The sequence below is a fragment of the Miniopterus schreibersii genome, assembly GCF_964146895.1.
Source record: "Miniopterus schreibersii genome assembly, chromosome: 11".
Classification (NCBI taxonomy): Eukaryota; Metazoa; Chordata; class Mammalia; order Chiroptera; family Miniopteridae; genus Miniopterus; species Miniopterus schreibersii.
In genome coordinates this window covers 36,901,167-36,917,665 of record NC_138111.1, presented here as the reverse complement: position 1 = coordinate 36,917,665, position 16,499 = coordinate 36,901,167, and the positions used below count along the sequence as shown (strand labels likewise).

Sequence of the window (16,499 nt, the reverse complement as noted above, 5' to 3'; positions counted from 1 at the left end):
CCCTTCAAAACTAGATAGAACAACTCTATATATCACCCACCCCAGTTCTTGCAAGATCTCTTGGGACACCTGTCTGGTTAGTCCTACTTAGGACAGTTTCACAAATAATAAATAAATCAGAAAACAAATACCATCTTTCAGTTTTCAAATTTAAAAAAAAAGAAAAAAAGGAATGCCATGGAACAACCCACTGAAAGACTTGAACCATGGCTTTGAGTAAAGAAAGAGCTGAGGTCAAATGTAGGTAACCATGACAAGGAGAAAGCGACCCCTGGTCAGTATTTCTTGACCTTTGCCTCATGCTTGTTGTATTAAGTCCTAGGCTATCAGTCACCTTGCAAATCTAAAACCAGCAGTTCTCCCCGAGTGTACTCATAGGTCCAGTGAGAAAAAGCCAGCATCAGCTCCTCCAAGGTGTTGCTGGGGGCAATTTCATCACCGTTGTTGTTGTTGTACTTCTGGAACTCCCCCATCATATACTTCTCAATGGTGAACCATTGGTTGGCGGAATGATAGTAGATTAAGAAAACTTCTAGGAACCTATGAGGAGAAAAAAGAGGCCATAATTCCTCACAAGGCAGCCAAGGTGGGACTTACATTATTAACAGTCAGCAGAGGGGGAGAGTGCCTAACTCTGGTCCGATGCAGCCTCAGTGAGCATGCCCCTGCCTTTCTATGGAATGCAAAGGTGGGGTTGGGGAGTCCCATGCTTACCCACCTCCCTTCTCTTTGAGGAAACTTTCCAACTCCTTTATGAGTACCAAACTCAACTTTCCTTGCCATGTGCTATAACATTCCTTGTAAATGAAACAATAAAACTTTACTGTAAGATTGAGCACTGAATTATGATCTGTCTTGCTAGATGAAAGCAAGTGTATGGAGACACTCAAGTGAACATAATAAGAGTTCATTCTTAAAAAGTTCCTAATTTCTGTACGATATCAGGGAAAGAAACTATGCTTAAAATAGAAATGTTTTTCTGCCATAATGTCCCTGGACATTAGTAACCACACCCAGGATCTGCCTGTTTCACATAGAGAGGTCAGTCATGGCCTCTGTGAGAACTTTTTTCCACTCACGTAAGTGCAGTGATTTCAGTATCCCTGGGATGTCTAATGCTCTTCTTACCAGTCTCTAGAACTATGGAAAGAAGAGCCCAACAATAAAGTCTTGGGGAACTTCCCCATGGGTCTTGTATTCCTCATGGCTAAGAGGGCTGAGAAGAATTGATAGAAATTCCTACTTAACATGAAGGGCCAGGGTGCCAATATTTCCTCACCTTGGTGCATAGGGAATGGTTCGTGGTTTCACTTGGTTGAAGGTATAGATTAGTTTTTGAGCAGCTCTTTGTTGTTGAATTTCCTACAAAATAGAGAGCATTGATAAAAATATTGGTTTACTCTCACATGCCTACTAATTAATGATCATAGAATTACTAGAGGCCTTCTAAGTGTAATGTTCAGCCTTATTAGAATCCCACCACTCCCCACTCCAAAAGCAAAAGCTCTACACAACAAAAATAACAAAATACCACCACCTCCAAAAAGAATAGGCTATCCTTTGGGTTGAAGATAATGGCCTTCGATCTCCTTTCTTTGACCCATCCATCTGGGCTCTGGGGCTCTGACTTACCCTGAGGCAAAGGTGAAGCACAGTACTCTCCTGGAAGATTTTGTGCCACGTCTGCACAACCTCAGGAAGAAAGGACTTCACAATGAAAACCTGCCCTGGCTTGAGAATGTCATCCTCAGACCAGGTACTGATGACTCGCATGGCCTTGCGGAGGCCGCCGTCCATCTCCTCTCGGGACAGCACCTGGATAATTGCAGTTCTCCCGCGCTTGGACCAAGAAGACATGCTCCTATCAAGATTCAAAGGGGAACTCTCCTCCAGCCTGTAGACAGTCACTTCTTCTCCGGCTGCAAAGAGAAGTAAGTGTAGGGGAGGAATTCAGCAAGATCTCATGTCTGTGACACGAGGGACATCCTAAATATCAACTCCGAATCAGATCAGTTTCCCCAATGCTCAGAGAAGAGTGAGAATTTCACCTTCACAGGAACTAGCAGAAAATAAAGACATGGATCCAGCCATGCTGTTATGCTATGTATTGTCCAGTAAAGAGGGAGAGGGGGAGAAGGGACAAAGCACCAGATGATATACAATAATTAAGTTGTTCTTATTGTAGACTACCGCCGGACAAAAACAAAACCCAAGTAGTGAGGATACGTAACCAAAATCAAAGCAGTAAAGACAAATCCTTCTAAAGAGACAGCTTAACCCCGTGTTTTTCATTATCATCCCCCTTATGGGCATCATTAGACATTTTTCCTAATTGCCCCTCCCATGACATTTTAATACCAAAGATATACTGTATATCTGTGCTTTATACATAAAAGGGAATGGATGTTTTTGCTCCCTCGGGGGTGATCTCACCCCCGTTGACAATGCCTGGTTTAACCCAGTTTAATTAGACAGGATTAAGGTCATACACCAGAGACTCTCCCTCCGTCCATTGTGCTTTTGAACAGGTTACTTAAAGCCTTACTTACTTTATCAGTAAAATGGGAGTGAATGTAACACCTCTTTGGATTGTAAAGATTAACTATATTAACCTGTCTAATGTAAATCAGAGCCTCACATACAAACTCAATCTCACTTAAATTTAGACACAAAATGCTCTTTAACTGCTATACAGCTTCCACTTTTAGCCTGCTGAACAGGGAACAATTCTTACGCAGTCTAGATCCCACCTAACTGCAATGTTCAATGCTTCATAACAGAAGGAGCATATTCTATACACTTCTGCCCAACTTGTGTTTCATTTTCTCCTTTCACCTCTGCTCCTAATGGCATTTTTTTGTGAACACTATAACTAGTTAACCAAGAGAGGAATCTATTTGCTCACTCTTGCACTGAACTGCTTACTAAAAAACATGTCTAGTAAGTGCTTAGTAACATATTTTCAAATATTTATTCTTGGTGCTAAGATAAATGCCACTGAACATCTCTCTGGAATTCTAAATACCTAAAGAATTTAGAGCAGAGTTACTGAGTTGCAAAACCACCCATGGAGCCAAGGGGAAGGAGAAGGCATCTGCATCAACAATCAGAAGCCACCTGATCTGTCCCCATGCAGGGAGTGTGAGGAGAATCAGGATCTAGGACAGTGTGGGGACCTTTGCATTGCCAAATGGCCGGGCAGAGAAACTCTGGTAGCCTTGGCTAACGTGAGCTTGTTTTTCTTTACTACTCTAGCCTTTAAAAATGACATTTGCTCTCTGAACTAAGAGCAATTAGTCTACACAAAATAAAACAAAGCACAATATACAAAGCATTTCTCTTCAGATGCCTGTTAACTTTTACTGTATTGACATTTATCGCTTTCTTCTGTGTTTATTATACATGGTTGGTTGGTTCTTTTCTTTCCTACTTGCTTCCAGCCTTAAATCAGTGAGTGCCAGGTGCAACATTACTGCTTTTTCCCCCAACTGCTGCTCATTAGAGGTCCCATCCCCATGGCATTAGAGTTTGACCCTAGATGCCAGCCAGGCGCTTAACAAGAGTTTCTGTTTTAGGAAATGAATCTCACTAAACTACAACCACTGGCAAAACAAACTTTTCATCTTAAGTGATGCAAAATGGTTTCCCCTTTGATTTACTCATACATTATGCCTCCACCCTTGGCACAGCCTCAAGAAGGTAGAAATGGCACTTACCAAACAGTTGGATGGGTGTAAATGGTATAGTCTGAGAAAGCCTCATTAAATTGTTCCTTTCAATGGCTGCAAACAAAGACAGACTTACTGTTTTAAGTATGCATCAGTGGGCTGAATCCACAGCGAGCCTCCCCACATCAATATATTCATATAATACCAAAATACTTCATTTCAAAGACTCCTAATTTTTACCTCTATCAAAAATATTATACAGTACTTAAAATAAAGTATGCCTTAAACAGGATATCCCCATCTTAGGAACAGATGATATGAGATTATATAACATGGTCTGAGGTAGAGCTATCCCCTCCACCCTCCTGCATACCAAATCACATACCTGTTCAGATATACATGAAACTTTCTTTTAAAGTACATTTTAATCTGTGATTTTTATTCCCTGGTTTTTCTTTTCCAAAGCAAATCTAATGCACGGTGGACTGTGGGGACATCTACTGTTGACTTTGCACAGTTCACCTCTTTTCCCAAAGAGAGCTGGAGACCAATTTTAATTAGAAGCAAGTGATCTGCATTTTCCTGTTAAGAGCTGTATCCTAACAGATCAGAGTTAATATGAGTTACGGCATTCCTCACCAGAGACTTTTTTAAGTTGACAGCTAGAGTCAAAATAATGGATTAGAGCTGAGCTGAAAGACCAGCTATAAGAGCCTGGAATGTGGAGTCTGGAATCCACTAAAGCACTATTCACCAAAGAGGAGAATTCGGGGCAAGACAGGCTGTTACTGGACCCCAAACACAAGGCCTTGACATAGTAATAGTAATAATGGTAATTACCACACTATTAAACTCTTACTCATGTACCAAGCTTTAGATTGTGTAAAAAGCTTGCCTGTGTATTATTATCTCACCCAATGCTGCAAGCAATGATGCCCAAAAGACCACCCAATGGCACAAGTCCCACTGGTTGTTAACATTGCTTTGCATTTCAGTGTTTCCTTCTTAATTCCCAACTAGCCCATTGGCAGACTGTTCCTCGGGAAGGGCCAGGACAATGACTCCCACTTTGAAAGAAAGACAACTGAAGCTCTGTGAAGTTATGTTCCTTAAGAGTCAAGACCCTTGATGACCTTGTTTAATAACATCCTTGTAAAGTGTGTTTGTTAAACTTACTCTGTGGGGTTGGCATTCATTCAGTGGTCACGTTCACTGAGGGCCCGGTGAGGGTACAAAACCCCCCTCAAAGAACTAGTCTCAGGCCTATCTCTTCCCTAATCCAAAATTTAGAGATCTCTGCCTTTAGGCTGGCTTTGAGCATGTAAGGAATCTGTCAATCTCAAGGTCATCTTTCCCCTTCACAATATGAGCCTGCCAATACAAACTTTTTTTAAAATACAAATTCTCTTACATCTTGTCTTCCCAAGTCAATGGCAAGGTAAAAATATAAATGTTCTTCTCATCAGAGCAAACAACAACTTTTCAAGTTGAGAGCCATACCGATGCTAGGAATTCATCAACGTTTCTGTTTACAAATGCAGAATCACAGGTGTTTAGCTCAGTTGACATGTCTATGTGCACATGCATCTTACCTGAATAATGATGGTGAGGCTCTTGAGGGCTTTTTAAGGAGGCTGAGATTTCTGAAATTATAGAGAAGATTGGCATTTTAATTACTTGGCTGGAGATAAATACATGCTCCTGAATATATTGCCTTCAAAGTTATTATTGAGCAGGTTAATCAGAATGGCTTCTCAGTATTCGAAAAAGATTGCCTAATATCCTTTAACAGCATTATTGTGCATGGTATCCTGACAGCTTCCAATCATCAATGCAATATCTCCAAACATATTTATATAGGGAATTGAAGAAAGACAGGTAATATTAGCCTCAAAGATCTATTTCCTCTGAACCAATTACACCTCTGGGTCGCAGAAGGCACTCAGCTGCCCATCACACTTCACGACATCCCAGAAGCACAATTCTCTGAGCTCCCCACCAAGATGCAGTACCCATATAAAGACATTATTAATATCAAGTTATTAGCGGACTACTTCACTGACCTAAAATGACAACAAATGATGAAAATGCATTAAGAGCTATGCACCAGAAACAAAGGAGTGGGTGGAGAATACGACACCGGGGATCTGTTTGGTTACAGAAGGACTGTGTGCTGGGAAGACCTCCCGCAACTTTAACTGGTTCTCCATTCCGCGCTCAAGTTCTAAATTACAAGGCTCCGGAGAAATCCTTTACAACAGTTTTGCCATTTCATAAAATCAAAATTAAAGTGAAGAACCCCAGTCTCATGGTGGTAACTGCTGTATACCTAAGAGCAGCAGCCTAATGAGCCCAGTTTCATAGATCCCTCGGCTCCTTGTTGCTGGGTAAGGAAGGGAACAAAAATCCCCTCCTTTGGGGGTGCTTGGTAAAAAGTAGCATCAGCAGAACAGACTTTCTTTCCAAGTTCATTTAATAATAATAATTTTAAAAATATATATTCAGTTCCCACTACAGATCATGCTAGGTGTGACGGATGTGAACAAGATGTGTCTCCCACCCTAGAGAAAGACATGGTGACTATAATCACAATACAGTTTGCTAAGTTATACAACAGAAGTGTATACAGCAGCTTATGGAACTTTCATAGGCAAAAAATGTGAAATACTTTAAGGAGCACGGGCATCTAAGTCTGATAAAGCTGAGTTTCAATCCCGGCTTTACCACTCAAGGAGCTATGAGAGCTCGTCTGCATTGATTCAATACATATTTATTGGACACTTACTATGACCAGACACTGGTCTATGCTCAAGAGAAATAGTATTAATGAACACAGATAAAGTCTCTAGCTACATCCTAGTAAAGGGAAATAGAAAATAAACAAATAAGTAAACATATAATGTATATAGTGTATTACATATATATCAAGTTAAAAGGGTTAGGAAGTGTGGGTGATAGGGATTTTACTATTTTACGTAGGCCTCTTTGATAAGGTGAAATTTGAGCATAGACCTAAAGGAAAGAGAGGAGGAGAATTATTTGGATAAATGAAAAGCATTCCAGGCAGAGGTCACAGCAAGTGCAAATGCCCTGAGGCAGGCCCATGCTGCTGTGTTGAGGAGGGTTAGCCACAGTGGACTGTGCTGAGAAGAAATGAGGTTGGAGAGTTGGAGGAGGGGGAACAGATCAACAGACCCTTGTAGACTGTTTGGATTTTGCTTTTACAGGGTGAGATGAAACACCACGTGAAAAAAAGAGGGACTCGATTTGACTTGCAGTTTAGAAGGGTTATTCTGGCTGCTCTCTGGAAACAGACAGAGAGCATTGGTTCGGAGGCCATCCTGTAATCCAGGGAAGAGATGAAGAATGGTATGTAGAGGTAGCAATGTGATCGGATTCTTGATATATTTTGAAGGACTTACAATGGGTTAGACCTGGAGATGTGAGAAAATGGGAGATAAGTATGATTACAAGACTTTGGCCTCAGCAATTAGATGGATGGAATTGCCATTTCCTCAGCTGGAGGAAAAAGGGGGAACATTTTGTGAGGTGCCTTCGAGACACCACATGGAGGTGTTCATAGGTGTGTGTGCTCATATTCTGCACAGCAGAATTATTGAAGGAAAGGGCTCATGAGCATGAGCCTGGAAGTTTGGACTGGGGCTGGCTGTCAGGATCACGAGAAAGACTAAGTAATCTGCAGCCTACCCTGTAGGTAAGGGAAAGACAGTGAAGGTTTCCACATAAGTGATGACTTATCGCTCAGAAAGACAGGAACGTGGGCAAGTTGAAAGGGAGAGAAAACAACCACAATGCTAACACAATATCAAGGGCAAAAGAAAGTACACACTTTTTATTTTGGAAAAAAAAAATGTTGGAGGCTTGAAGGCAGGAGTGGTGGGGCAGAGCAAAAACAGACAGCTTCTAAAGACAGGGTGGAGGTAACGGTCAGAAGGCGAAGCTGACAGCTAAGAGCAGTGGTGTGGGAAGGGCACTGTCCACGCCTAAAACTTCCAGCTTGGGTGAAGGAAGGGGAGGCTGTCAGAGAGACCAAGGGTCAGTCAACAAAGAAAGAGAAGAACAGCCAGGAAGAACAGCCTCGCGGAAACTTAGAAAACGGATAGAATGGCCAATGTCAAATGCCACAAGTTTGATGAGTACTAAGAAGAGGTCGTGTGACCTAGCGGTTAGAGCTGGAGTTCCAGCAGAGTAGTGGGGATAGAGCCCTGAGCTCATGAGCAGATCTTAATACTGTCTCAGTCAATCTGGAGGTGAGGGAAAGATGTGGCAGTTTGAAAGCTAGGTAAAATCAAGAAAAAGATTATTTTTTTTTTTATTTTGTATAGAAAATGACTTAAATTTGTTTGTAGGTGGAAGAGAAGGAATGGACTGCAAAGGGGGTAGTGAGCCCCAATAATTAGAGTGAAACAAGAACGTAGAAGAGAAAGGTACCCAATCTGCATCAAGGGGTCAAGAATATGGAAAAGAGGTCGCAGTGTGGTAAAGTTTAAGATTTGCTGCTGAGAGTGGCTTCACCAGGGACTTGTCTCACATGACTTAGCCTGATGTAGCCATTGGGTCAGAGTCCTACTGAAAACATACAGGAAACGGTATCCACATATAATCTTCTGAATGGCTCTCAATGAGCAATATGTGAAAAAGCGACAGTAAGAGTGGTTCAACAGCCTGCATGAGCTCAGTGGTTACAGCCTCACTCACAGAGAAAACTGGAAAATCACAGTGAAAAACAGACAACTCAAAAGATTTTAAACCAGACATCACTCCTGATTTATCTGGAGAAAGACATTAACTTTCCACTTTTCTGCTGAACCTTCTACTTTGCATAGTAGATAAAACTATGTAGTTTTAAAAACTACGAAAATATCAACGGAAGAGTAAACCTTATTATTACTAAGATGAAAAAATAAAAATAAAATGTTTAAATATAAAAACTTACTGCTGACTCCAGTTGAACTTCTCAACCTGTTGAAAAATTAAAGTTGTTGAGATAGTGCTTCACACTTTTCAGTGAACAAAGAAGGGAAAAAGATGTGAAACAGCAACAATAGTCTATACCTATATATATGCATGTATGTGTGTATATAGTTCATTGAAAGAAAAGTATCAGTTAGCCTTTGACCCCTATCTTTATCAATAGAGAAATTGTTTACAATTGTTTTCATAGAAAAATGAGCACCAGATATGCATGAAACTTATCCGCTATGTATCACTCAAGCTAACTGAAAAGCAGTTGTTGGTTTTGGGTTTTAATTAGCTATATAATCACACAACATATATAAGATTTAACTGTGTTTGTGTTGTTCTGGATCAACTGAACTAACGGGTTCCTGAACTATGCAAAGCAGATGCCTACAAATGAGTCTGTGAATGTCTCCAGACAAGCCTACAAATCAGTTTCATTAGCCCACACGGCCCCTCAATGTTCACAGGCTGAAATTAGTTCTCTTTAAATTGCTACTTGCCCTGCTCAAGTGCACAAGTGGCCATGGGCAAGTCTGAGTAAATGCATTCAAAGAATATCTCCAGTATTTAAGGTCCTTGGGGGGAAAAAGTACAATTACAATTATTGTTTAATTTCATGCTGCAATAACCCACTACTCTGCATGAGCACAAACTACTGAACCTTTGGGAGAAGAAAGTCACATGTGCTTTAAGTCTAGAGGCCGGCTTGCACAGAGAGACCTCGACGGGAGCTCCAGTGAAAAAGGTCACCTCTGATGGAGCTGACTGCAAACTGAAAGTCACATTCCACCTGCTTGGTACCAGCTGGCCCTTTGTGGCATAGATGGCACTGAAGTCTGCTTCTATGGCTGTATGAACAGTCAGTGTGATAATATAACTAGAAAAGTCCAGAAAACACTACAAACAAAATAGAATAATCTTTGCTCGTTTGATTTTAAAATTTTATTTCTCTGAACAAATAAAATTCCAGGATACTCAGGTCTGCAACCATGTGAGATCTCTATCTCCTAGCTGCCTGTCTCGCTCCCTTTCTCTCTCTCTCTGTCTCCATACTTCTCAAAGAGTTATTGTCTTGTCAAACACTTAGGGTGTTGATGAGAACCAAAAATAAAAAAGGTCAACCTCATAAACAAAAAGAAAAAATTGTAAACAAGAATTATTTTTAAGACTAAAGAAAAAAATATATAATCAGGTCTTTAGTCTCAGTCTTTTCTTTAGGCAAGACAGCTTCATTTCTACTCTTTCGTACAAATTTCACAATCTTATCTGTCAGAAAAGATACAATATTCATTATTCCATGTGCACTTTCCTGACATGGAAAAGACAAATGGTTAATTTGCTGTAGAAGCAGGTGCTACATTACATTCTTAAAGGTACTGAGATGAGATCTTGTTGCCAGAAACAAGAAAACTTGGGAGAATAAAGGATTTTCATTTCTTGCTAACAAAAGAAAAATACTGTCATTGGACAAACACTATTTTTTCTCCTTTTCTGACCAAATTAAGCATGTGTTCCCAATCAGGTTAAAAATAGAAACAGAAGCCAAAGATGCTAAAGACATTTAGAAATACTCACAGGGAGTTTCTACTGAAGTTGGTGCTCCAGGAATTCCACAAAGAGCTTTTACTCAGATCCTGAGCAGAAGAGAAGGTCATTATGTTTACCCAACATTCTCCCACCGAAGCTTCCAGTAACATGTTTGCAAAATACACTCCTTGGAAGGTATAGTCCTCCCCTCCCCCTTCTTGTAGCTCCTTATTTCTCTTTTAGTTAACATACTAAACCTAGGCTAGAAAGATGCATAAAGTTAGCACAAAATCTGAGTAACTCAATCAGTTGAAGGACTTTAACAGAATGAAATTACTTTTATGGTGACAGCAAAGAGAAAGTGTAATATATAAAGGTTTTTACAGAAATGAGAGTGAACATATAAAATTAAGAACAAATGAAGGTCAACGTTGATAGGAAACATCAATCATTACATCGTTATGTCCTATCGTCAACAGATTATTGTTTAAGGTGATTATTTAGAACAGGGGTGGGGAATGTCCAGCTTGTGGGTCGTATGTGACCCCCAAAATCCTTTGGTCTGGCCCTGCCAAGGCCTCACCAAAGAGAAGCCGTTCCAGCCATCACATTAGGAGTGAGTTAATTAAATGTTTGACCAAATATAGCTGGCTAATTTTTAAATTGATAATTTTGTATGGCCAGTGAGTGATGTTATATCCAAATGGCCCTTGACAGAAAAAAGGTTGCCCACCCTTGATTGAGAATAACTTTACCCTGAAACTCTCTCATTCTAGTTCCTATTTAGATTCAACTATTATTTCTTGAAACTTAGGACACTCTAGTCACTACTCTAGACATTTTCATTGTTGTTATTTTTGTCATCCACTATCAATAATCTCATAAGAATGGCATTAGCCCCATTTTAGAGATACAGCTCCTGAAGCTCAGAGGTTAATTGATGTCTACAGCTTTGAAACCTAGGAAGCGGGAGAGCCAGGATCTGACAGCGCAATCAGGTCCCTGCCTCCAGTTAGTTACCTTCCAGCAACGCTGCATTTTACTATCAAAACTTCCACGGGTTACATTCCTACAAGAATATCTGAGGCTGTTAGAATATATTCATACAGGTAACGTGTATATAGTTCCCGTGTTACGGATAATGTTTAAACCAAACCAAAATTAGACTTCTTGGGTTAGTCTAACTAGATCACACTTCCCACATGGGGAGTAAAGCAGGCACATTCTGTAGACGGCAAGAAAAGCAGACTGCAAACTAGGAGAGCCTCAGTGTTGGAGAAGCATGGAGGGTCCTTACCCTGCAATGCCCAGCTCCCCTCCGACACATCTGCAAAGAGGTTTGTCAGCCTGTTTGACTAACCACACTCAGTGGGGAACTTAGCACTTGCAGAAATAAACCATTCTGTCCTTAGAAAGCTCCACTTGCTAAAAATTCCTCCTCCCTTTGGGCTGAAATCTGTCTCCCACTAGCTGCTGTATGTTGATTCTAGCTGTACCTCTTCAAGCGAATTGCAAACACCTTACTTTAGTTCCACGTGGCAGCTTTCCTATATTTGAAAAGTTTCAAAAATCCCTGATTTCTTTCTCTTTCATGCCAGAAATGAGCAGGATAAATTATTGGGTGAATAGACAAATTGCCTAAAGAAGAGCAAGGAAAGCATAAAGGGGAGGGGGGGTGAGCAACTATTCAAAGTAAAGATTTCAATGTAATACATAGAAGCCAATGAAGGGGCATAAAGCTAAAACAGCCCTGGCCAGCGTGGCTCAGTTGGTTGGGCTGCGTCCAGTGCACCGGAAAGGATCGGTTCATTCCCGGAGGGCGCATGCAGGAGGCGGCCGGTCAAGGTTTCCATCTCCTGTCTACGTGTCTCTCTCTCTCTCCCTCTCTCTCTCCCCCCCCCTCTCTCTCTCCCTTCCACTCTCTCAAAATCAATAAAAATATTTAAAAAGGAAACAGACCCAGTCAAGGAATTATGTTGTATGAATGAATTTTTTTTTTTTTTTATAAAGTATCAAATGAAAGGTTTTACCTCTTGAGACTGCTTTAGATAATCACTGACTTGTACAGGGTGTCCTTTGATTTCTTTCATTTTCTTTTTCTGCTGTATATTAGGTTCTAGATCTTGTTAAAAAGAAGAAAAAAATTAGAGGATACATGAATACATGAAAATGTGTTGCTTTCAAATAGAAAGATCTGAACAAAGTGTATTCATCTAAATTTGAATATAGTTGGGGTTTTTCTCTTTTGAGTAAGTTTTATCAAGGGTCTTTTGTCCCTAATTTGCTCAAGTGATTGAAAGCTATATGCTCTATTTCTATTCTTCAATAGTTACTTTGACATTTATAATATTAGCTTGTCCTATAAAGTAATGCCTCTCTATGTTTTTTTACACCCACCTTCCCTTGCACCCTACCATCCAGGCTTTACTTAAAATAAGTGAAATTTTAGTTCCAAATTGTTGGGAATCCTTCCTTAACAACTGTATCAAGCATCATAGTGTGCTACTTTAAAAAAAAAAAAAAGAAAAAGAAATAGAAAAAAGACAAAAGAAAGATAGAAAGGAATGGCAGCAAAGGGGTTTAATTTGTAGACCTTTCTTTAAAAGGATGATGAGAATCACCATTGTTATTGTTATTTTTTTATGCCTGGTACCTACAGGGTAGGTACATAGTAGTGGGATTAATTCCGAGACTAATACTGATTAAGAGTCCCTGACTAAGCATAGAAGATAAAAGTTGTACTTTTTTTCCTAATGATTTTGTGCTAGAAAAAAAAAGTATACAAGAAGTACAAAAAACCTATTAGAAAATCACAAAATTCCATATATTATATTTTTGTAATATCATAAAATTATGATAATTATGGCTGCAATGATAGCAGAGTACTATAATTAAAATAAAATACCTATAGAAAAAGCTAAAAAATATACTTTCCCTTTTCATTGTTAATTTCCTCAGAACTCTTATTTAAAGAGAGCTACCTGACAGGGCATCTGCCCACCCTCAAACTTTTACTTATTTTTAAATTCTTTTTCAATTAACTCAACTTGGACAGGTTTCAGAAAAATAAAATTCTCAGCTCACTGTGTTATACACCTAAAACCAATACAATCTTACATGTCAACTATACCTCAATTAAAAAATAACTTAATCTCAGAGGTATGTCGGGAAGGAGAGTGGAAAAGAATTTATATGCATATATGCATAACCCAACACAGATGATAGCCAGGTGAAGGCCTGGGGTGGGGTGGGAGATGGGTGGAGAAGGGCAAATGGGGGGGGAAATGGGAGACATCTATAATACTGCAACAATAAAATAAATTTTAAAAAAATTTAAAAAATCAATAATTTAAGTAAGAATGATATATAATAACATAAATATCAGATAATTTACAAAAATACATCATATATACATAATACGGATTTCAAAACAATGTCTATTTGTACCTTAAGTTTGGTATTTCAAATAATTTTAAATCTTCATGAGTTTTTAATCACACAGTCCCTTCAATTTAAGAATTAGTAAATTCTCTTGTTACCTAATGCAAGAAGTTCAAAGTTCTGATCATTGCTCTTAATTCTGTTCATAGTCTGCCCTCATCTTACCTACCCAGGCTTATTTCACATTCTATGCCTAGATCATAGTCTTCATTCCTAGCTGGTTGACTCGTCTTCTATCCTCCACACACACCATGATTATTAAGCTTAAGATACTTGCCCACAGAATAAGCATTATTTGTGGACAGTAGTAAAAAAACAACTACAACTCAATCCACTGAGCACTGTGCAACTGTCCATATCAATGTCACATGACCCTTAAGACTATAAAATTAGACACACACACACACCCCATAAATCAGACTAAACGAACACTGAGTCAGGCTCAACAACTCTGAATAGAACAACTATCTAAATCTTAATTTTTCTTTTCTAGATTCTGACACCTATTTCATTAAACCCATGGAAATTGTGTCCCTTTCATAAAAATTAAAAACAGAAAAGAGGTATTTTCTTAAAAGGGTGTTACCGCCCTCTCATTCCCTCATCTCCACTTGAAAGAACATCAGGGACCACTCGTGGTCTAAAGACCATGGCTTGAGGAGACTCTACCAGAGGTTTTGGGGTCCAACAGTGCACACTGTTACATACTTAACTGACGAAATTGGGACACTGTCAGCCAGTTCTTGCTGCACGCCTCTTCTTCTGGGATGTTATTTTCTCCTGGCTCGGAATTCGATTGGTCACCGTGAAAGCAGGCATTGACTGTAATGACCTGGGAAGAAAGACACTCGTTGGCACACAGTGAGATTAATCTGAAAACACTGACTTACGTTAATAGGGGGACCCTGGTGAAGAGCACTGGTTGTTAACATAGCTGCACATTAGAATAACTAGGAAGCTCTGAACTCCCATCACCCACGCTGACAGTTCACAAGGAGCCGCGTGACTCTGCTAATTGCAGTCCTGATTGAGAACCAGGGTGGGCAGTCGGGCTTCTCAAACTTAAGTGTGCATCAGAACCACCCAGGACTGTGTTAAGCCACAGATCACTGGGTCCCACCCCTAGGATCTGTGACTCAATAGGTCCGGGGGGAGGGAAAATGGGAATCTCTATTAAGTTTCCATGCTGATAGGAGACCACAACTTAAGAACCACTGGTATAAAGAAAAACAAAACAAAGCTTGGATCCAAAAGAACTTGTGTTGAAATTCTAGCTCTGTCACTTAGAAGCTACATGAACTTGGGCCCCATTGCCTTTATCATTAAAATAATAGATAGCCGATAATAATGGTGCCCTGTGTACTTCCCAGAGGCAGAGAAGAAAACGGATGAACTGATAAGCTACAAAGCAATAAACAAATGCAAGTTATTAGTACTTGAACTCAGTTGCAATTCTTAGCTGAAATCTGGCCACTTTTAACTATTTCAAAAAATAAATCTACTTTAATTCATTATTTCATGGGATTTCAGCAACTCGTGTCATTTTCCCTGATTCTTCTTTATCAAGCCACATCTCTCTCCCAAAAGGTGATTTCACATCATTTTCTCAATATTTATCTCTTTGCTTCTGCTTCTCATTCTAAAAAAGAGCTGAAGTGCTTTTAAAAATGCATTGAGATCACAGGGATATAAAGCTACACGTAGGAAATATAGTCAATAATATTGTAATAACTTTGTGGGGTGCCAGGTTGTACTGGAAATATCAGGGAGAGCACTTTGTAAAGTATGATTGTCTAACCACTGTGCTGTGCACCTGAAACTAATACAAAATAACAGTGAATTTAAACTGTAATGGAAAAATAAAATTTAAAACAATTAAAGTTATAAATAATGCTAAAAAATGCACTGGGATTATTATATGAGAAATATATATATGTAGAATAGAAAAGTGAAGCAGGGCATTAAAACCATGAAAGGTGAAGTCCTGCAGAACAGCTAATTCAGATCTAAGGCTTCCTAATAATAAATAAAAAGATTCACTAAATGAAAATAAAAACATGCTACATCAGAATTTGTAGGGTATAGCCAAAACAATGATTATAAGAAATATAAGGAATTTTATAGCACTAAATGCCTGTGTTTGAAAAAGGAGAAAGTCTCAAATCAATAACCAAAGTTTCTCCCTTAACAAACTACAAAAAAAGAGAAAATTAAACCCGAAGTAAACAGAACAGAGAAAGTAATAAAGAGCAGAAATCAATGCAATAGAACCCAGAGAAAAATCAATGAAACTAAGAGTTGGCTCTTTGAAAAGATCAATAAAACAGATAAACTGTAACCGAACTGATCACGAGACAAAAAAAGCCAGCTCCCCTCCGGCTCGCAGGGTGCACTTTCTCACTTCACGGAAGGCTGAGGGCTGTGCTTCCCGCTGGAGCTAAAACGGAAAGGGCTGAGCGCGAAGGACTGGTGAGGATGTGGGCTGCTGCAATGCTTGGAAACTCTTACCCAAGCTGGCAGGAGCGTAAAAGGATGCAATCACTCTAGAAAGCAGTTTGGAAGCTTCTTCTGAAATTAAACAACTGTTTACCATATGACTCGGACGTTCTACTCCTAAATATTACCAGAGCCCTGGCCAGTTTGCTCAGTGGTTAGAGCGTCGGCCCTCGGACTGAAGGGTCCTGCATTGATTCTGGCCAAGGGCACGCACCTCAGATGCAGGCTCGATCCCCAGCCCCAGTCGGGGCACGTATGGGAGGCACCCAATCAATGTCTCTCTCTCTCACGTCAATGTTTTTCTCTCTCTCTCTTTCTCTCTCCCCCATTCCACTCACTCTGAAAAGCAATGGAAAAATATCCTCAGGTGAAGATTAAAAATAC

General features: G+C 39.7%; 1 protein-coding gene across 1 annotated transcript in view; it reads right to left on the bottom strand.

The window, feature by feature from the left end:
- The window catches only part of TRPM6 (transient receptor potential cation channel subfamily M member 6), a 122,201-nt gene that overhangs the window by 13,600 nt on the left and 92,102 nt on the right, over positions 1-16,499 (bottom strand). The window contains exons 28-36 of the mRNA XM_081150606.1: positions 14,328-14,451; positions 12,209-12,300; positions 10,227-10,285; positions 8,626-8,651; positions 5,261-5,311; positions 3,717-3,782; positions 1,633-1,919; positions 1,280-1,362; positions 335-540 (exon numbers count right to left, since the gene is read on the bottom strand). Coding sequence (XP_081006732.1) covers positions 335-540; positions 1,280-1,362; positions 1,633-1,919; positions 3,717-3,782; positions 5,261-5,311; positions 8,626-8,651; positions 10,227-10,285; positions 12,209-12,300; positions 14,328-14,451 — 994 coding nt within the window. The remainder of the gene's footprint in view (positions 1-334; positions 541-1,279; positions 1,363-1,632; positions 1,920-3,716; positions 3,783-5,260; positions 5,312-8,625; positions 8,652-10,226; positions 10,286-12,208; positions 12,301-14,327; positions 14,452-16,499) is intronic.